Source organism: Carettochelys insculpta, chromosome 17 (assembly GCF_033958435.1).
Source record: "Carettochelys insculpta isolate YL-2023 chromosome 17, ASM3395843v1, whole genome shotgun sequence".
NCBI lineage: Eukaryota > Metazoa > Chordata > Testudines > Carettochelyidae > Carettochelys > Carettochelys insculpta.
In genome coordinates, this window is record NC_134153.1 from 19,453,730 (window position 1) to 19,475,218 (window position 21,489).

Consider the following 21,489-nt stretch of genomic DNA (forward strand, 5'->3'; position numbering starts at 1 on the left):
ATTGTTAATACATTTGTTTTATTTTATGATAAACCAACTCAGTGCTGTGTTTAAAGGAAGGACATGTTTACTCCAGTTAAGTTAATAAGCTGTACCGTTGTTTTGTCTCTTCATAGGAGTAGTGAATCCTGTTTCCTGGAGATGTTCAGGAGAGGTCTGGACCCTTCAGAACACAAGGCTTCAGGGAAATTTGGGACAGAATGTGTAGAGGTCATTTTGCTAGTAGTTACCAAGGTTATGAGAAGCCAGCGTGAAGCTGCAGGGCTGTAGACAGGCTGTTGGGTCAGAATTGCTGGACCCGGGCTGTCTAACACACACAAACTCGGAGTGTGACTTAAATTCTTGTAGAGAGTGGCCCAGGCTGGAGAGCTTCAGCAGCAAAGCACTGGAAGGGCACCCAGAGTTGCAGGACATATGGTGGGTGACACAACCCCTCTCTGCTCTACACTTCACTCCTGAACCCTGACTGGACAGTGACAGAAAATAATTAGGAATAAATAAGAGTTAATTTCCTTTAAATTCGCATGCTACTTTATTCTGGATAATTTGCATGTGCACTCAAACCAATGTAACATGAAGGCAAAGAGCAAGTGAGTAGAACTGAAAAGTGATACGAAGATGCTGCAGCCAATACAGTGTGACTGGGACAGAAGCGTAATTTATAGATGATTGTAAACATTCTATGGGCCTAACAGTGTAAAAGCCAAGTGGAACAGATACATGCCGGTGCTGCCATGTACGTGGGAGAAGGGGAGGATACTTTTCAGAGGCCTTCTGAGTGTTGTAAAACAAGTGGGAAGGGAACTGAAGCGAATTGACAGAGGTACATGGGTACTGCAGTAGGTCTGGAAGGGATGGGTAATTTGCAGATATTTCATGAATGCAGTGTGAGTGTAATGTGTACTGTGGGACTCGCTCTATCTACAGCAAGAGAGAACTTTATACAGGGGAGCTTTATACAGGTTCTGTGGATGCTGGAATGAGAGTGGAGGGCACTTAGCGAATCTCCTTGCAGCTCAGTGATAAGCACTGCAAAAGGCCCTTTGTTTTAAAACTATAATAGTCCCAGAGTGAGCAAAAGGGAGTTTTCAGATGATCCCAGAGTTCTGCAGTGTTAACTAAGACTAGTATGTAGAGGCCAGCTGCATGTTTTATTATGAAACAAGGGTAGTTTGTAAATGGTTCCCAGCACAGAAGTGTAGGTAGTAGGGACTTTTCAAATGATCCCTGTTCATTTTGCAGTGTAGGCTGAGGTGAGTTTGTGGTAGGGTCCCTGTTCTGCAGTGATGGTGGAGGGGAGTTCACAGCAGGTCCCTATTCTGCAATGTGCATGGAAGGCAGTTTGCAGTGAGTCCCTATTCTACAGTGTACATAGAGGGCAGTTTGCAGTGGGTCCCCATTCTGCAGTGTGCACAGAGGGCAGTTTGAAGTGGCTCCCTATTACGCAGTGTGAGCAGACAGAAGATAATCAGGAATATAATAGTTAATCTGCTTTAAATTCACATTCTACTTTACCCTGGTCCCTATTTCGCAGCGGGTCCCTCTTCACCCCTGTGAGCGGACGGCAGTTGGCGTCCCTCCTCCGCGGCGTGCGCGGAGGGGAGTTTGCCGCGAGTCCCTATTCCGCCCAGCCGCCAGCGCGGAGTTTGCAGACGGCCCCTGCTCCGCCTCCTCCCCTCGGGCCCCGCCCGCCCCGCGCGCCGGCAGTTCAGCGGGGGGAGCGCAGCCGGCACCTCATTCATGCGGCTGGGCTGGGACCTGGCGGCGGTGGATCGGCGGTAGAGCGCGCGGCCGCCCCCTCCCCGCCTGTGAGCCGCCCCGGCGGCGCTGGACTCGGGCGGACCGGAGCGGGGGCCATGCGGTGGGCCTGGGGGGCCCGGGGGGCCTGGCGGCTGCTGCCCCGGCGCTCGCTGCTGGCCGCGCTCTTCCTCTTCTCGCTCTCTTCCTCCTTCCTCTACTTCGTCTATGTGGCGCCCGGCATCGGTGAGAGGCCGCGGGGGGCGGGCGGGCAAGGGGCCCTGGCACCCCTCCCCCCCGCGCGGGGGCAGCGGCAGGGGCGGGCGGAACCGGTGCCAGCCCCGGATGAGCCGCGCCAGCCAGAAACTTCCAGAGAGGCCGGCTGGGCCCCGAGCCAGAGAGGCACGTTCCACCTGCTCCCCCCGCCGCCAGCTCCTGGCAGTATCCCGCGGGGGGGGGGCGATGCTCTGGGCACGCCTGGGGGAACGGCCGCAGAAGGCGGTGGGGGCTGCTGGTGCAGTTCAGAGCGGGGCTGTCTAAGAGGGCGAGAATGCAGGGAGAGCAGGAAATGCTCAGCAATTCGTCTGACAATGTGTGTGTCTAGAGAGAGCGCCCACTGGCACCGATCCCCGTCCGTTGTACCCCCCCCCCCCGCCCGGTGTCAGGACGCAGGGCAGAGAAGGGGAAGGAAGTTTGTAAAGCCAGTGGCCAGTGACACCATTTTCCCTTTCAAACTGCAGTCAGCCAAACAGCTATTATCTTCAGAGGCACCTACGCTGTACAGTTGGGCCATTCTGGTGGCTAGGAGTCTTACTGACAACCCCTGAGTTAGGAAAATGGTTATTTGTTTTCTTTTGAAAAAATCAGGAGTGCTGGATTACCCATGTTCTCCGTTTGATGAGTTTGACCGTTTCTAATTTGGTATAATAGCTATAACTTGTGAAAGTTGCCCCCCCCCATTCAAAGACTGCACCACATCCTATTAAGCGTTTTCTGAGAAGATGAATCAGTCTTTTTTCAGGGGCTAGTTTTCTTGTCTGTGGATAAGTTAGTTCTGCTGTCTAGTGAAAAATATTAATACAAAAGTTAAAAGTCTTAATGGTGTTTGCACTATCTAACAGGGACAGCTTGAAATCAAATGTTCCTAATGAGGTGCAAGTAATGTATTTAACCAGCAATCCTGAGTCCCCTGAGCTTCTGATCAAGCTTCCCTCTCTGTGGAGATCAGTTTATGTAATGTTAGTATTTTCAGCACCTTTAGTGTACTTTTTAATATTTCCTTTTCTATTGTGCAGAACTAACTCATTTAGTGATTTAGGTATTGCTGGTGTAATATGAAAACAGGAAGGATGAAGCTATATTCCCTGTGTATATAAAATTAAACTTTGGGGACTTCGGGATCCTAATGGAGCACAGATTAACATGAACATAATAAATTAACAGATTAATTATATGATTTTATTTTTGGTTTGCATACAGATTGGTTGCAGTGATTAAAAACATTTCTTCAATTGACCTTTAAGTTGATCTCTCTCTTTTTGGTAACAGAATATGGAAATCAAAAGAAACCCCTCTCTATAAAAACCTATAATGTTGAAGTATGTGTCATGTGTTATTCTGGCTTTATAAAATTATAGGTTTCCTCTCATCTAGGACAAATAATTCTTTTTGTCAAGTAAATTTAGAATTATTACATGTTGAACCTCTCTCATCCCGTACCCTCAGAACCTGATGGGTGCTGGATGAGAGAATTTGCTGGACTATGGAAGGTCAATATTGTTGAGCACATTATCAACTCATTCACTGCTCACTAGGCTCTTGGAAGACATTTAGGGGTAAATTACAGCTAAATAACAGCACAGAACACAGAAACAAGAATTGGTGTTTGTAAGTGCTCTGTGGGACCAAGGGGAGCTTGGCCACAACTGTGATAAGTGGTCATCCAGCTAAGTCATGATGAATTATTGATATTGCTGGATCAGTGTGTTCCGGATTAGAAAGGTTCAACCTGTATTATCATCAATCTATTTTATTGTAGGATGGGTTGGTAAATACGTTAAATGTGGGCTCTCATTTAAGGCCCACTGTGAATTAAATGCCAACATGTACCACATTTGCATGCCCTGGTGAGATCTGTGACTAGTTTTGCTAGACTTCCATGTTGTACTGTTGTTCCATCATGACCCCAGAAGTATATAGATATCCTACATCTGTAAATGAAATATTTGTTCCTCTTATGGGAATTCTTGTGCTGCTATCTCACTTAAGTGGTGTTTCTTCTCAATCTGGAATCACTGTAGTTCATTGTTGGCTATTTATTTCTGAATGGATACAGTCTTCAAAGGTATAGGGGATCTACTGCGGTATCTTAAAAGATAGTTCTGAATTATTACTTTTTGAAGTAGAAAAGGTCTTTAAGAGCATCAGAAAACCTGCCTCTTATATGAATGCCTGTGTCCATATTCTCTACTTTGGACTATTATTGCATTTCTAAAATGGGAAGCTGAGAAACTATTGAGGTGTCCCTCTCTGCCACTTTATCCTTGCCCACTGCTAGTGAACAATTCTGAAGTTCTAGGTCATCTCACAATCACATTATTCCTGAAAGAAAATGTTTATGTGAACCTTGCAGTCAAAATATACTGCGATGGAATGGGCTCACCATCAATGATTCCTTTCATCTCTTCTATCCATGAGTGGCATTTTTCCATCCAGGAACAGAATAAATGTTTGTGTGCACTGAGACAACTGCAAATGTGCATCACCAATAGAAACAAAACCTAGTTCTGGGTATTCTGCTAATCAGCTGGGTGGCATTTTAATCTCTCCTGCGTGGCTGCACAAGTACTCAGCTGATAGGAAACACTGCTTACCAAGCGTACCCTTTGGAAAATGCTCTCATTTTTTTCATGCAGTGGTTTTAATTCCACACATATCAGCAAAAATGTGTTGCAGGGTTTATGGCTTGTTCCATTGGGGCAGAATTATCCTATATTTTCTTCACAAGTTCCACCAATAATGCCTGAGTTCCACCAGAATTCTTTAATCGGCCCTTTTTCTAAAAGGTTTTTCTGCTACAGCTCAGTTAGCAGTGATGTCCTGTATCAGCATTGTACCACTGTGGAAATTGGCACTAAGAGTTCTGTATTCACAATAGTTTCTTGATTTGGCAACTAAATCTGATGCTGTTAGGGAGGTGAATTCTGCGATCCTTGATAAATTTTAACATCCCTAAATGACAGTGCCTCTGTATAGTTTCCACACTACCTACTCTTATCTGGGGAAAGTCAGAAGTGATGAAGAAGGGCTTGGGGAAGGTTAAGATTGCTTTCTAGTTCTTACTAGTTCGATTGCATGGGGAGTGACATACAACTGTTGCAATCATTTTTATTCTGTAACTCTATCAACATTTGAGCCATTGGAGGCTTTCTTTAGCAAAGGAATGAGGTAGGTCTGTTTTTTCTTACTCTGAAGAACTTGGAGAAGTGGCTGTCCTACTTCTAGCCCATGTTGGATACCTCAGTAAGGAGAGGCTAGAAAAATCTTACAGCCAGTTTGCCGAAGGCTGTAAAAGGCTGGGCTGATCTGCTGAATATTTAATCAAATATACCTTTGTACAGCAAAAGCTCTGTTGGTTAGTGTGTTGGGATATCGGGGGGTACTGATTAAATATTCTTGTTAACTGACAGTTGTGCTTTGCCAATGGGATTCCAATTTTCAAATATTTAAAATGCAGTAAAATGAATAAGTATAATATTGTATATACTCATCATTAATTTCAGTACTATTGCAAAAAGTTGGTTTCTTGAAGCACTAAGGTGTGTATATATGTAAAGTTTTCTGTACAGCAGGTTATCTTATGACAGTACTGTCACTATGGGTTGTGCATACCATATACACAGATCACCAAAAATACGCCCAGCACTAAAACCATGTGGAACATAACTTAATCTTTGGTTCAGAAGGCACTTCAAGGTCTTGGCAATGCCTCAGAGTTGTCATTATCAGCTCCCCGTTATTACAGGTGCGAAAGATTGGGCTGACTCTATAATGATTCTGACATACCTGGAAGCTGCTTTTTTACTAAATCCCTTATTTCATCTTGCCTACTTGTCTTCTGCCTCTTTTGCATAAAAGTGGAGTGAAGGATATACATGGTGGGCAGTATACTAATCTCAGTTATTAGTTTGAAGATTGTATTGGGTGATATCAGAAATGCCAGTTAACTGAGCTTTCTGATTAACTGAGTGCAGGATCGAAGATTTTACTTTATTATTGTAGTGTTTCTATATTTGAATAAAGTCTAACCTGCAATATTAACAGCACATTCCAGCTTGTTGTCGAAGCACATCCTTTTAGGGAAAGGTTTAGGTTTTTCCCTCTTTTTTTATTAGTCTCAGAAAAGACAGCAATAACTTTTTGTGTGGATGTTTCTAGGTTGCTTATTATGAGTGTTCAGGCTTGGATGGGGATGAGGAGGGAAGGGATTTTTGTCTGAAGAGCAATGTTGTCCTTGGTTCATTTTATTAACTTTTCTTCAGAGGAAGTAAAGAAACTCCTTACTTTTGGTGGTGGCTTCTAGGCTCTGCTCAGTGTACACGTGCATTACAAATTAGACAGCATCTATAAACAGGATTTTAAGTGTAGTGCTGCGCATAAAGTGCTTGTGCCTTCTGAATTCCATTGTTGAAATGCCATCCATCAGTTTACTTTAAGCCCTAGTTATTTCTCCTAATAAGACCTGTTGCTACAACATAGACTTAAAACCACAACCCTTCAGCTCAAACCAATTTCCCTTGCAGTTCTGAAGAATGTCCCGTGAGTAGCTTTACTTTATGGAGGCAGACATTCAGTGGTTACAGCCTAAACATTGCAAGAAAAAAAGTTCAGATCTAACATCTATTATAGCTGTGTCTCCACAGGCAATTTGCTTGTAGACAGAACTTGAGGTTCTTTACCCACCCTGGGAGAGAATAAAAATAAAATACCCCAACCAGTCTACACTTGTATTTTCAGTGTTAAAATCAGGGGAAATATTTTAAAAAAATTCTGAGTTACAGAAGGCTTTGCAAGATTGGGTCCCAATTGCTCATCTTGGTGGGGTGCTATGAACCAATAATTCCCCTTGACTTCAAGGAGAGTCATACATTCTTAAATCTACACAACTGAATCTTCCTGTTGATGCAGATTTACTGCTCATTTTACTGTTTCAGTTGGGTGAAGTGTGACTTCTTGTAACTGAAATATTTGTCTGTACAAATCCATGTGTGGATAACTGTACAAGTATAAAGATGCCTTATGCAGCACTAGCTTATTTCCCTAAATTTACAGGAACAAGCTACATCAACATAAGAGGGCTTAAAGTGGTATAACTGTATCTCTAATGGGGAAAGGAGGTGCATTTGTATTTACGCTGATTTCAAGCTAATAGAAGTCAAACAGTTCAAATCTATGCAAACTCAGGATCTGATCCTGTGTTGCCATTGTTAACTCGACCTGGTGGTCTCAACTTACCAAAAATGCAAACCGTTATGTTCCTTGAACCTGAGAGCTAAGTTTTAAAAACAAGAATTAACTGTTAGCAAGTATTAAATGCAGTTAGAGATCAGACAATTACAAGAGAAGTGCATTGAACAGAACATGCACCTGTATGCTGTCTTCATAGATCTGACAAAGGCGTTTGATACTGTCAACCCAGAAGCCCTTTGGACCATTCTAATACGACTTGGCTGCCCAAGAAAACTTGTCCAGATTATATGCCTTTTCCATGACGATATGACAGGCGAAGTACTGTCTGATGGAGCCACATCAGCCCCCTTCACCATCACCAACAGCATGAAACAAGGATGTGTTCTCACTCCTGTCTTATTTAACCTGTTCTTTTTGTGCGTCCTTAACCATGCAATGAAAGATCTGGATCGAGGTATATACTTGTAATACCGGCAGGATGGTTCACTTTTTGACCTCTGTCGCCTGAATGCAAAGATTAAGACAGTGCAGAAACTCCTTTCTGAGGCACTCTTTGCCGACGACTGTACCCTTATGTCTCACACTGAAAACAGTCTTCAGCACATTGTCAATAAGTTTGCTGAGGCCTCGCAACTTTTTGGACTAACTATCAGCCTCGGAAAGACAGAAGTTCTCCATCAACCTGCACTTGGATCAAATGCTCCTGTCCCGAATATCTCCATTGATGGCACTCAGCTTAAAGTAGTGGAGAACTTTAAATACCTGGGTAGTGTCATATCCAGTGATGGATCACTGAATAATGAGATCAACGCGTGAATATCCAAAGCGAGCCAGGCACTTGGCTGTCTGCATGTCAAAGTTCTAAACCACCGTGACATCCGGATGTCAACAAAACTGCTTGTGTACAGAGCTGTTGTTCTCTCATCTCTTTTGTATGGGTGTAAAACATGGACACTATATAGGCATCGCATCAAGCAGCTCGAAGCATTCCACATGTGCTGCCTCTGTAACATCATGAAGATCCGCTGGCGAGACAAAGTGCCCAATCTTGAGGTCCTCGAGAGAGCCCAGATGACAAGCATCGAAATGATGATTATGAAGTCACAACTATGTTGAACAGGTCATGTCAGCCCCCTGGATGCCAACAGAATCCCTCGCCAGCTTCTGTATGGTGAACTCTCCCATGGCATCCGGCGTATAGGTCATCCATGGAAACGCTACAAGGATACCATCAAAGCCAATCTGCACTACAGCAGTATCAAACCTAGGGACCTTGAGGACGCCGCCAGTGACAACACAGTGGCGTGCAACAGTCAGAAATACCTGCATTGCCTTTGAGGAAGACTGCTGCTGGCGTCTACAAGAGGCACGCGAACGACGTCACAGAGCATCAGCAATGCACAACCCACAGATTGCAAACTTCCCATGCACTATCTGCAGCAAAATCTGCACCTCTAGAGTTGACTTATACAGTCACCGGAGGGCACACCATGAGACCAATAACAGATGATATGCACAGATTTGTCATCATCGGATCGATGGACTACCATTAATATTATTAAAAGTTAGAGATCCCACTATCTTTTTGTTGTCCTTTGTTTTAATTGCTTTATCACCTCATACAAATAAGAAGCAATTGCTTTGGTTAGTTCCAGTTGACCCCAAGCTTCTAGATTAGTTTTTGAACTGATGAATCATGCCCCTCAAAGGGATCACAAAAGGCAGTTGGGGGCAGAGGCATGAGGCATTGAAAATTGTACAGTGTACTATCATCTAAGACAAAGAATAATTTGTTTCCCCTCTCCTCTCATGCCCACACATGTCAAGGTCAAGTACTTTCCATCAGCCTTTTGAAATATGCACACAGATCAGCCTTATTATTCATACATCTTGACTTCTACATTAAATCTGTGGGCCCCACAAAAATGTTCAACTTTGATTAAGGGGCTGTCAATCCTGAAGGGGTGAAAACCACTGGTTTGGTTTAATACAAAATCTTGAGACAAAAATAATTATGCATTGGTACTAATAAGCCTAATAAATGACTGTCATCTTCGGGGCTAGACCCAGTTTTGTAGAAAACCACAAAATTCTGCAAGTTGACTACATTAAGGCAACGTGTAATAGTTGATCTCATTTTAAAACCACGGGTAAGGATATTCCTAGTTCTAAAGGAAACATAAACTCATACAACAATAGGGAAGCACTATATATTCTAATCTGCAACAGTGCATATGCAAATCAGGTTCACATTTGTGTATATGTTAATGCAATAAAGTTGCTGAAAATTTGATAGTTTAGCCTTGACTGCTCTAAGGAATTCTAATGACAGTTTTCCACTATTGTTGCTAGTTCAGCAGCCCTGGTGTGAGCCTCACTGGAGGAATTTTCATAGATGGGCTGCAAGTACAGTGTCTGTCTGATTGGATCCAATCAGATAGAATCAAGAAGTGGTGGAAAAAACTAGGGCTGTTGAACTATTAAAAAAGATTTTCAGAATTAATCATGAGAGTAAATAAATACATGTGATTAATCACACTGTTGAACAATAATAAATACCAGTTACGTCATAGAATGTGAAGTGTCCAGTGCTCAATGTGTATTTGTTATTACAAATATTTGTACTGTAAAGAGTTCAGTCTACAAGTCAAAGCATGAAGAAGCATATGAATACATAGTGTGTCTAGCTTGTAAATACCTTGCAATGCTGGCAACAACAACACCGGGTGAACATCTTTCTCACTTTAAAGTCACACTGTAAATAAGAAGCGGGAACTTTATCTTCCCTAAAACAAAACCTTGTGTTTTAGTGATTGGCTAAACAAGAAATAGGTCTGTGTGGACTTGTAGGATGTCAAGTATTACATTTGTTTTTTGAGTGCAGTTATGTAAGAAAAAAAAATCTACATTTGTAAATTGCACTTTCAGAGTAAAGATGATTGCACTACAATGCCCGCACCAGGTGAGTTGAAAAATAACTTTTTTACAGTGTAAATATTTGTAATAAAATATAAAGTAAGCACTGTACACTTCATTATATTGAAACTAACATGAAACTATCTGGAAAATATAGAAAAATGTCCACAATATTTAAATGTATTGTACCGTTAAATAGAATAACAATTTATAATAAAGCTGTGATTAAAGTGACTTTAAAATCTGGTTAATTTGTTTTGCCTGAGATAACTGAAGTTAATTGACAATTCTAGAATAAAATATTGCTTTTAAAACTTCCCTAAAGTACTCAAGGCTTCTAGTTGGACTAATCAGGTGTCAGGATTGACAGCGTTCTGAATTAATGAACAGTTCACACTTCCTTGGTGCTGTTTAATCTTTGTGGTGTGTTTTGCACACAATCTTTAGCATTGACCTTTTCTTAAGCTGTTTGGAAACTGTTCCACTGGTACAGTTCAGCCAGTGGAAGTAATTGTGGGAACTTACTAGTCAGGCTTTTAGTGGCTGCCACCTTTTTAGGCATGTCTAACCATGCACTGAACAGAGCTAGACAACAATGATTGTCTATAGTAGTTAGATTCCAGGAATGCAATCTACTAAAAAAAAGTTAAAGGTTGACTTGATTGCAGTCTGTTGACCTGGGTTCTTCACTCTAGCAAAGACATGTATAAAGCGACTCAGTGGCAGGAAGTTGAAACTGAACAAATTCATACTAGAAATACGGTATACATTTGTAACATCAGGAGTAACTAACCATTGCAATAGGTGACCAATGGTCACTGAATTTTTGTCAGTGAATTTTTAAATAAAGGTTGGATGCTGTTATAAAAGGGGTGCTCCAGGAATTTTTTTGGGGGGAGCGGGGAGTTCTATGGACTGTGTTAAACAGAACGTCAGGCTAGATCACAATTTGTCAATAAGTGGGATGAATTTTGTTCGCCAGGTTTAGCCACCGGCAGGCTGCTGGACAATTTATTTACCTGCGTATTAATAGGTACAGTGGCTTGCAGCTCTCATTGGTCATGGATCACTGTTCTCAGCCAAGGGGAGATGCAGGAAGTAGTTTGTCAGTCAAATTTTGTAGGAAATGGTCAGATTTGTTCTTGGGATTTGTTTGTATTGACCTTTTTTTCTTCTCAGAACTTTGGGTAGCCCTACCCTTCCCTGTTTTTGACAAGACATCCTTACTCATTAAGCTATCTACTCTCTTTAGTATCCTGCAAGCTAGAGCCTGTGCAGTATGAAAGAATCTGAACACACCCAACCTCTAAGTGTCCTTGATAAGTGAACAGAATAGTCAGCTCTGCATGTGTGCACATGTTTGAGTAAAATCTGTCTTCCCAGCCCACATCAGAACATAGAAGTAATGGGGTTTCCCCACCCTAAGAAGCTTGTGAATCTTTACTAAGGACTTCCTGAAGCCTAGAGTTCACTGTCGTGTTCCTGGTGTGGAAAGGATTATTAGAGTGCCATATAATGCCCAATGACAGTAAATAGTTACCATTCTTGATAAACTGAGTGGCACTATGAATATGGATTAGTTGCTAAAGTCAGTTTGAGTCCCAGGGAGCCCCCATTTCTTATATGAGCTCCTTACTGATACAGCAGTCTTTTTACTGACTTACAGTAAGACTAACCAGGACAGCAAATAGGTTAAAGGGACAACTCTCAGAATCATGAGACACGTTTTTGTATATTACCTTAGAAAGTGTCTTATTTCAGTGTCTTGTTCATAACTTCAGTAAGGGCCATAAAGCAAATGTGGTTTAAATCACAAAATGCAACTGTGCTGGCAATGACTCAGTGGCTGGCTGGCTGGCTCATAGGAGTACATTGGGGAGCAGGGGCAGGAAGAAGGCAGTCCTGTTGCTGGTGGCAGAGAGATCAACCAGGGGAAGGGCTGGGCCAGAAGGGAACCAGCCGATAGTGATCAGGGCCATCTGTAAGCACACAATCACGTGGCTGCGTGGAGTCCCCAAATTTTGGGTGCCCTTCCCAGCTGCACACTCTGCATATGCCTAAGGACAGCCCTGTGACTGGCTTGAACTGTACAATAAATAGAAGACCCACCCATTCACATACCCTTCAGTCTCTTCCTAAAGCTCTGAAAATATGGTTCTTCTGTTTTAATTCTAACTCTATGCTTGTGTCCTCCAATTAAGAACAGCGCACAGTTCCACTAGGATACATGCTCAGAAATAAACGTGCATACCTTGCATACGTACCTAGTAGTCAACACTGAATCAGGGCATTGTAAATCTACACACAACACAACAGCACATACACTCAGTTTATGTACTAAACAGTTTCATTTGGCATTTTAATCTATATTATGTGTTCCTTAACTGTTACATGGGTGAGCCACTGCTGTAGAAATGTGGTACGTGGGCTTCATGCCATAGTCAATGTGGCTGGTTAAAAATGTAGCGCTCTCTTGCACTTGCAGTGTTTGAAACTTAACAGGAATTAAGGAGTAACATCCAGCTTCCTAGCTCAGTTCAAAGTAACAGCAGTGCTTTCACGAATTGTGGAACTATAATAGAGAGGTAGCTGTGTTAGTCTGTATTCTAACAAAATAAAACAGCGGTCATGTAGCACTTTAAAGACTAACAAAATGATGTATTAGGTGGTGAGCTTTCATGGGACAGACCCACTTCTTCAGATATGTAGAATATCCAGTCCAGATCCATTTATATAATGCAGAGGTCCAGAAAATTGCAATAAAAACTGACAAATCAAATACATGAACTGAAGGAGCTGGGTTGGGGTGGGGGATGTTAAGTGTCTTGCTTGAGACCATTACGAACATCAAAGAAAGGGCAGCAGTCCTTGTAATGTGTGAAATAATTGTCGGTGTTCGTACCAAGTGTTAATATGTCAAATTTGAATATGAACCCCAGTTCACAAATTCTCCCTATCTAATCTGTTTTTAAAGTCTCTTTGTTGTAGCATGCGTATTCTCAGGTCTTTAACAGAATAGCCCACTCTATTGAAATGCTCACTGACAGGCTTCGGTGTATTGAGATTCCTGATGTCTGCTCTGTGTCCATTCATTCTTTGGCGAAGTGTTTGCCTGGTTTGTCCTACATACATTGTAGAGAGGTATTGCTGGCACATAATGGCATACATAATATTGGTCGAGGTACATGAAAGTGAGCTCTGATCTTTTAATTAACCTGGTTAGGTCCAGTGCTGGTATCCCCAGAAAAAATATGTGGACAAAGTTGGCGATGGGTTTTGTTGCAAGGAAAAGTTCCAGGATTAGTATTACTGTGGTGTGGTCTGTGATTGTTAGTGAGACTCTTTCTCAGGTTAGGATGTTGTGTATAGGAGAGTACAGGCCTGTCACCTAGAGCCTTCTGGAGTATAGCATCATGATCTGGAATAGATTGTAGGTTTCTAATGATGCGTCGCAGGGGTTTCAGCTGGTGGCTATAAGTGATGACAAGTGGTGTTCTGTAATTGACCTTCTTGGGCCTATCTTGAAGTAGCTGGTTTCCGGGTATTCATCTGGCCCTGTCAATCTGTTTTTTTTACTTCTCCCAGCATGTAATCTCTACCAAGTACGAGGGGTGAGCTGGAGCCGGGTGTGGATGTGGGGGGTGGGGTTGAGCCAGGAGCAGGGGGGTTGAACTGGGGCCATGCAGGGGGGTGTTTGAACTGGTGCCACGTGGGACTGGGGGTGGGGTGGCTTGAGCCAGGTCTGGGGGGAGCAGGATTTCGAGTTGCGCTTTACTCAAGTTAATGCGAGTTAAGCACAATTTGAAATCGTGCATTTTGAGGGATTACTGTTCTTAAGATACTAAGCCCTTCAGACGGGAACTGTGTATTGCCTTCTGTATGTCAGAATTGTCATTCTCCAGATGTTGCCTTTTGATATGAAGACTTTTTCTTTAGACCTGGGATTGCTTTGGGAGTTTCTTTTGTCTGAACCTGAAACACAGGAAACACAGAGATGCGAAATCATTTGGTTAAAAAAGCTCTTTCTGTCTAGTAGAGAATTTCAGTTCACTTTGGTTGTACTTGTCCATTACCAATTTGGAGAGCAGATGCCTGCTACACACTTACCAACTGGGTTATGTCAAATAACAGGAACTTGGTTTTTGCATTGTAGCAAAATTCTTGAATGCATGTTGTCTCTTCACCCTAATGGTTAGACATCTCTCAATTAACAGTAGTGCAATGAAAAGGAGTCTAAAATGACACAACTGTCTGTTTTGAGGGTTCAAATGGGATTGATACAATTTAATTGTATAATGTATCATTTTGACAGATGTCAAATGTTGAGCAGTTAGTGGTGTAAATATTACCATATGGTGATGAGGAACACTGGGCATAGCTGACAAGACTGGGAGGGTTGTGATGATGATCACTGATATAGGTAGGAAACTGCTCAAGAGCCAATTGCAGTTGACGGTATAGTAAAGGTGCAGTTTAATTTGAGCTCTGTTTTACTACAGTAGACTAGGTGGATGGAGCCCTGTAGAGAGGTGGTCAGGTTTAGGCACTTCAGACAGAAGTAGAGGTGAGAAGGCGAATGCCAGAATTACTAAAGCAGAGAAAGAGGGATTGCAAGGGGAAGGGCATCAAACATCAGTGAAGTTTTTTTTACATGAAGAAAAATCCCCACGAAATATATATATATATATATATATATATATATATATATGAGACAAAATAAGTACCAAGGACAAAAGCAATGCCTGAGCATCCTTTTATCCCCTGGGCATCTGCCACTCAGACAGTAATTTTGTGTTAGTTTATTCTTCAGATTCAGTAAAGATTCACATTATCTAGCTCATTATAGGGGCTCTTTTACATACTTTGCTTTATCTAATTCTTGACTCCCCCCCTCCCCGCCCTTCTGCTGTCTGATTTGCTGACCATGATGATAATTTCTCTGATTTGTCAACCTTGATTACTATGTTTGGTTCTCTGTGCCTTAAATATTGAGTCTCTTCTAGTATGGCTATGGTCTGAAGAAGTGGGTTTGTCTTATGAAAGCTCATCACCTAATAAATTATTTTGTTAGTCTTTAAAGTGCTATTGGACTGCTTTTTTGTTTTGATAGTATATAAACTAGCATGGCTATCTCTCTGTTACTATTCAGATTGTGCGGTTACAAGTGTAGATCCAGATCAGATGACTCATATCCTTGATCACAATCTGCCCCACTGAAAAGAGTAAAAACAAATAAGATCCCAAGCAGATCACACAAAAAACACTGTGCCTTAAAGATGTTTTCTATTCCAAAAAAAGGAACAGAACTAGCTCTCTGTGAAATCCACTGGGGATCTCACTGTTGCCAGATATTACAGCAATGGCCAACAGTACAAAACTCTTAGATGGAATGTTTGGGTACTTTTAAATGCTTGGTTACCCTAAGCATGTTGCTCAGTGCTAGAATTAGAGTTGACACATCTGTGTTAAGCATAGCATAATACTGACTATAAACACAATGATCCTAGTTTTATGTCTCAAAGATTAATTTTTGGGTATCTGATTATCTTAAAGGAACATGCTACTATGGAGACTCCCTTTATCCATTTATTATGGTGGGGCCCGAGTTTATGGCCAAGTTTACATAGTTATTACAAGCCTGGCTTCTGAAGTCAGTGTGTCTAATATCCAAGTGACAGAAGATGTCAGGGCTACAGTATGTCAGTGCACTCTCACACTCTCGTATATCCTGCATTAGTTGGAAGCATTCTTTATAAGTTAGGTATTTGAATTTGAGTGCCTTGTAGTAAATTAAGATAATGATAGGCATCACAGAAACTTGGTGTAACGATAATAATCAATGCATCACTGTGATACCAGCATACAGAATATATAAGAACAATGGAGCACATCATGCTGGTGTAGGAGTGGCACAGTAAGAGAAGGAAAGTAGAGTCAAATATAATACAAATCTAAATGGAATCAAAATAGAATCTGTATGGATAGAAATCTCATTTTTGAGTAATATAGCAGAAAGGCTATATTACGGACCAGCTGGTCAGGATGGGTAACTGATTATGAAATGCTCAGGGAGGTTAGGGGGAACAGAAGTTGAAAACCCTTAATAGTGAGTGATAACAGTAATTTAGATCTCAAGAAAGAGTCTTCATCTGTTGTTCAGTGTATTTTAGCAGTCAAAAAAACTAACAATGTTAGGAACCATTAGGCAAGGGATTATATCATAAATATCATGATGTAGCTATATATGGGGTGCACCCATGCCTAGTGCACACAATACTTGTTTAGTTCTAATTGCCCCAGGTGAAAAAAGGCGCATTAGAATGAGAAAAGGTACTTAGACAGGCAATCGGAGGAGAGATTAGAAATGCAGGCGCTGTTCAGTTTGGTAAAGAGATGACTAAAGGGCATTATGAAAAAGGTCTATCCATGAATGCTGGAGTGAAAATGAATAAGTCAGCGTTCTTTATTCTCTAACACAAAAGCAGGGCTTGCCCATACAGACAGTAGGATTAAAACAAACATAAAGAGAGTCTGTCTTCACACAACACACAGACAGTCTGTAGGATTCATTGCCAGGGGATATTGTGAAGGCCAGAACCATAACTGGGTTCAAAACAAAATTAGATAAGTTCATGGAGGATATATCCATCAATGTCTGTTGCTCAAGGTGGTCAGTGATGCAACTATATGTGGTTGGAATGTTCCTAAAGCTCTGACTGGAAGGAGCTGGGACTGGAGAATGAAGGATAGATCACTTGGAAAATTGTCCTGTTCTGTGCATTCCCTCTGAAGAAACACTGGGCACTGTTGGAAGGCAGAATACTGGGCTAGATGGACCTTTGGTCTGACCCAGTATAGCTGTTCCTATGTTCTTTGCTGTATTCTCTCTGGGAGGTGGAATTCCATGCAAAGTAGTAGAGCAAGCCACAGTCACTTCCTATTTCATATTTTTTCTTGTAAATTGGTTAAATGGGTCAAATCCTGTTCACAGCACTATGCAGTGGATTTTTATGACAAAAACATTAACACTAACCAACCAGTTATGGTCTTGTGCTGGGCTCTCCCATATCTACAAAATGAATAGTAACAGAGAGGAAGCCGTGCTAGTCTATACACTATCAAAACAAAAAGCAGTCAAGTAGCACGTTTTTACACAATGAATGAATGCCTTGTAGAAATGTCATGGCTTCAAAACAGCAGTTGAATCCATCAACATTCCCTCCAGGGCAGCAAGCAGAAATCAAATATTGCTTGCAGCTAGCAACATACCCAATCATTCTGTTACCAAACTAGGTAAACAATGGCTTTCTTCTCTTGAATGTTGCCAGATTGGGCTCAAGTGGATGGAGGAATCAACTGTCTGGGTCCTCCATGAACAGCCTACCACATGTAGTGCAGCTCTGCAGATTGATGCCCTTGGACATAGTTCTATGGCCCCACTATCACTACCCACACAAGTGTTTTTCCTAGCTGGATTAGTTGAGAGTTTTCTCAATAGGTTGAGTGGCATACAGCTGTGTTCTTATGGCATCAGTGGCTCCCTTCAGGTGGACAGATCGCTCAGCGGTTTTAGCATTGGCCTGCCAAACCCAGGGTTGAGGGTTCAATTCCTGAAGAGGCCATTTAGGAGTCTGGGGCAAATAGATTTAAAAAAAAATCTGTCAGGGATGGCACTTGGTCCTGCCCCGAGGGCAAGGGGCTGGATTCAATAGCCTTCCAATTCTGTGAGATGCGCATCTCCATTTATTTTAAATCCAGCCTCCTGTTTTGGAAGCCGGGGGTGGGGGAAAGGAGAATCACAGTAGTGACCATTAAGGCCTGAATAGTAAGCTGTCTTGGAAGTTGAAGAGCTAGAGTTGACAGCACAGAGGGCTGTAGTGTTGATCGAGTCCAAGACAATTCTGGTGGCTGTGACAGAGAGATAAAGGGTCTAGCGGCAACTGACTTTTCTCCTGACCCCATTTGTCCTTTCCATATGGACTAATTATATTGCTTCAGATAGTATCTGAAGTAAACTCTAGAACAGAAGTGAGAGGAATACGAAAATAAATTGGGATCTGTATGTGTGCTGTAGTAGGCATCCTTCAGTCTGCATAGACTATGGATCGCACCCTTTATAGTTTCAATTGAGGACTTCATTTACAGTGTCTACTGTGACCTTGAAGACCCACACGAGAGTGACAGTCCTTGCTGCATCTCTTGCAGATGTAGTGGGTGTCTGGCAAGTCCTTATTGTGCTTTCTGTGCGCTCGCTTCTCCTCTGCTAGCTGTCTGATCCTCATCTCGCCCTTCTGAAGGCCCTTGTATAACCCCTGCCTCCATCTGCCGCGGTCGTCTGCTAGTTCTTCCCAGTTGTCCAGCTCGATGTCTACCTCTCTGAGGTCTCTCTTGCAGACATCTTTGTAGCGCAACTGGGGGCGTCCGGGAGGTCTTTTGCCAGAGGCTAGCTCACCATACAGGATGTCTTTTGGAATCCTTCCATCATTCATCCTGTGGACGTGGCCAAGCCAGCGGAGTCAACGCTGCCTGAGGAGGGTGTGCATGGTTGGGATTCCAGCTTGCTCGAGGATGGCGGTGTTGGTCACTCTGTCCTTCCATGATATTCCAAGGCTGCGCCTGAGGCAGCGCAAGTGGAAGACGTTCAGCCTCTTTTCCTGGCGGGCATACAGGGTCCAAGTCTCGCTGCCATAAAGGAGGGTGCTGAGGATGCAGGCTCTGTAGACTTGCATTTTGGTGTTAGTGTACAGCTTGTTGTTATTCCACACTCTCTTGCTGAGTCTGGACAGAGTTGTGGCCGCTTTTCCGATCCTCCTATTTACCTCAATGTAAGTAAAATCTGCCCCTGCAAGTTTTGGGGTCTTTTTGTTTTCTAATGCCTTGTATAGAGAGTTTCTGCTTTATCACAGAGACACTTAAGCACTATGATAATGCAAATAATAATTGAAATATGATGTAACTTCTCATCCAGGATATCTCTAGAGCTACAAAAATGCATTCTAATCTGTTACTGGAATAGTCCCAGAAGCAATGAAAAGGTTGTACATGAAATCAGGCCCCACAGGAAACGCCTCTACAATGTGTAGTTACTATACCACATTCAAAAGGCAGAGACACACTCTCCCATCTTTGGTTGTAATGGATAATTTCCAGGGTGGTGTTTTTCTTTTGTTTTGTTTTTTTGAGGGGCAGTGTCCATTTAAATTTAATCTGAAAACATACATATTCTTATCCCGTGGTGCGATGTTGTTTAGAACCAAGTCTCTGTCTAAAAACACTTACAGTTTGTGTGAAATAGTCAGATCTTCATGTTTCATTCTTCTGAGGTAGGTAAGCTGCCTAGAACTGATGTGACATTTTTCCAATGGCACTTTAAGATGAGATTGTTTGGGTGTTGAAGAGCTGTCCTCAGCTACAGCTGATCAGCATTATATTTGACTCTCCTTGGTAGGCCTACAACTCCAAGGACACATTAAAGGTCACTGTGAGAGGGAATGTCAACATCCCCCCCTAGCTGTCTGGAAGGAAACAAGCTGGAGGCCAGCAGGACATCTGAATACCTCTCAATTGCTTGGACTGACCAAATCTACATTTGCCCATCACAGGCTCTATCTGGATTACAAATTGGCCAATGTTCCCAACTCTGTGAAATCAGTGTGGTGCACATATGGGGATGGAGAGTTGGAGATGGTGTGTGTGCCTTTGTTAAACTTTTTTAATGTGCTAAGCTGTTCTCACTTTTCATCTGTTTGACCTGGATATTGAAATTTGTGGAGGTCATTTTTGTTTCCTACGCGCTTATAGTGGTTTCCTCCATTTTTGTTAGGTACTGTCAGTGTGAATATTAGTTTCTGACCTCTAAGCAGTGGTGGGGAAGGATTAAATCAATCTATTTTCACTGATTTTTTTTTTAAATGACAAATTATTGGATTGTGTAACCACTCTCCTAAAAGCAAAGGCCTAAATCACCAAACAGTACAATGAAATGATAGCTATGGGACAACTTTAGGGTGAATGAAAATTTACCTTGCTAGAGCTTGTGGTTCCAAACTACACAATCTCTTCTGGGAGAACTACTCTTTAATTTTCTGTTACAAATTGTATGTGTATGAAGGCCTTGAAGTGTCTCTCTCTATATGGGTGGAGAATTTCCTGGCAAATAGTTGAGCAGTTCTGATTTGGATTAGAGCTCCTGGTATAAAACTATAATTTCTTTTGTGTGCTACCAACTTTTGTTTTTGGGGTACTAGGGTTGCATTGCAAACCATCTGTTTTCTCTTGCCAGTCTCATAACCTTGTAACTTAGGGTATGTAGAAGAAAATGACTACCTGTGAAACCTGACTCAGGTGTAGGCATTGGGTTTGTACCTCCTGCAAGCAGGAAAGTTTACAGAGCTCAGGCCACAGCATGCTTACATCTATACTGCAGCTAAACAGCCGTTTAGCCCAAGTCCCATGAACCCAAGTCAGCTGGCACAGGCAACCCACAAGTGTCTAATTGCAGCTTAGACATACCCTCAGTATGTTTTTCACCCTTCTGTTGAATGTTTGTTTTGTCAATAGGCAGCTGAATTTCTTTTCTTAAAAGAAGAAATCTATAGACTGATGAAAATGAGAGAGATTCAGTGGTTTACAGAGACATTGTAGTGGCAACTTTGTACATATGAATGTTGAATTAGTTGTCGTCTTTGCTTTTTGTGCTAACCTCCTCTAGTGTTGCTATGTATCAACACCTGTCAAGCTAAATATTTAGGTGTAGGGTTAAGCAATAAAAGTATGTACTAACATGCCCAAATCATTTAGGAAAAATTTACTTACCCTGTAGAAGAACTAGGAGAATAAAAAGCCTAAATGCAGTGTCCTGGGTAGTCACGTGGTGATTGTGTCATGGTTGTGCACCCTGTGTGTGAAGGGAGCACCTGTATGTATTTCAGCACCTGCTATTAAGGCCTCGTGGTTGAGATTATCTTCCTGATACGTATGAATAATGTACAGCAGATGTAGTATGATTATCTCTTGGTGATGTTGATAATCTGGCATCTATTATGATAGGATTTGGAGAGAATTGAAAGCATAATCAACATTGGTGGATTTTGGGGATTTTTTTTTCTCCCCCAGATGAGTCATCCAGGGTAGACTGCTGGGAGGTCTCATAAGCTTGGGATGTACTTTCTCAACTGAGGGAAGTATGTAACCCCAGAGGCATTGAAACCAGTGAAAAGGGAAAGGGAGATTTTTTTCCACAGCTGGTGCTTTCAGTTTTGCACGTGTGACCTTGAAGAAGGAAATGTGTTTTTTTGTTTTTTTTTTTTGTTCTACAGACTGTTTGCTTCCTATATAAAACTACTCAGTGCTGAGGAAAGAGCAGTT

At 42.1% G+C, this 21,489-nt stretch overlaps 1 protein-coding gene across 1 annotated transcript in view; it reads left to right on the forward strand.

Moving 5' to 3' along the window:
- The first annotated feature begins 1,711 nt into the window (after positions 1 to 1,711).
- Positions 1,712 to 21,489, forward strand: part of B4GALT5 (beta-1,4-galactosyltransferase 5) — a 70,805-nt gene continuing 51,027 nt past the window's right edge. The window contains exon 1 of the mRNA XM_075011883.1: positions 1,712 to 1,983. Coding sequence (XP_074867984.1) covers positions 1,857 to 1,983 — 127 coding nt within the window. The 5' untranslated portion in view covers positions 1,712 to 1,856. The remainder of the gene's footprint in view (positions 1,984 to 21,489) is intronic.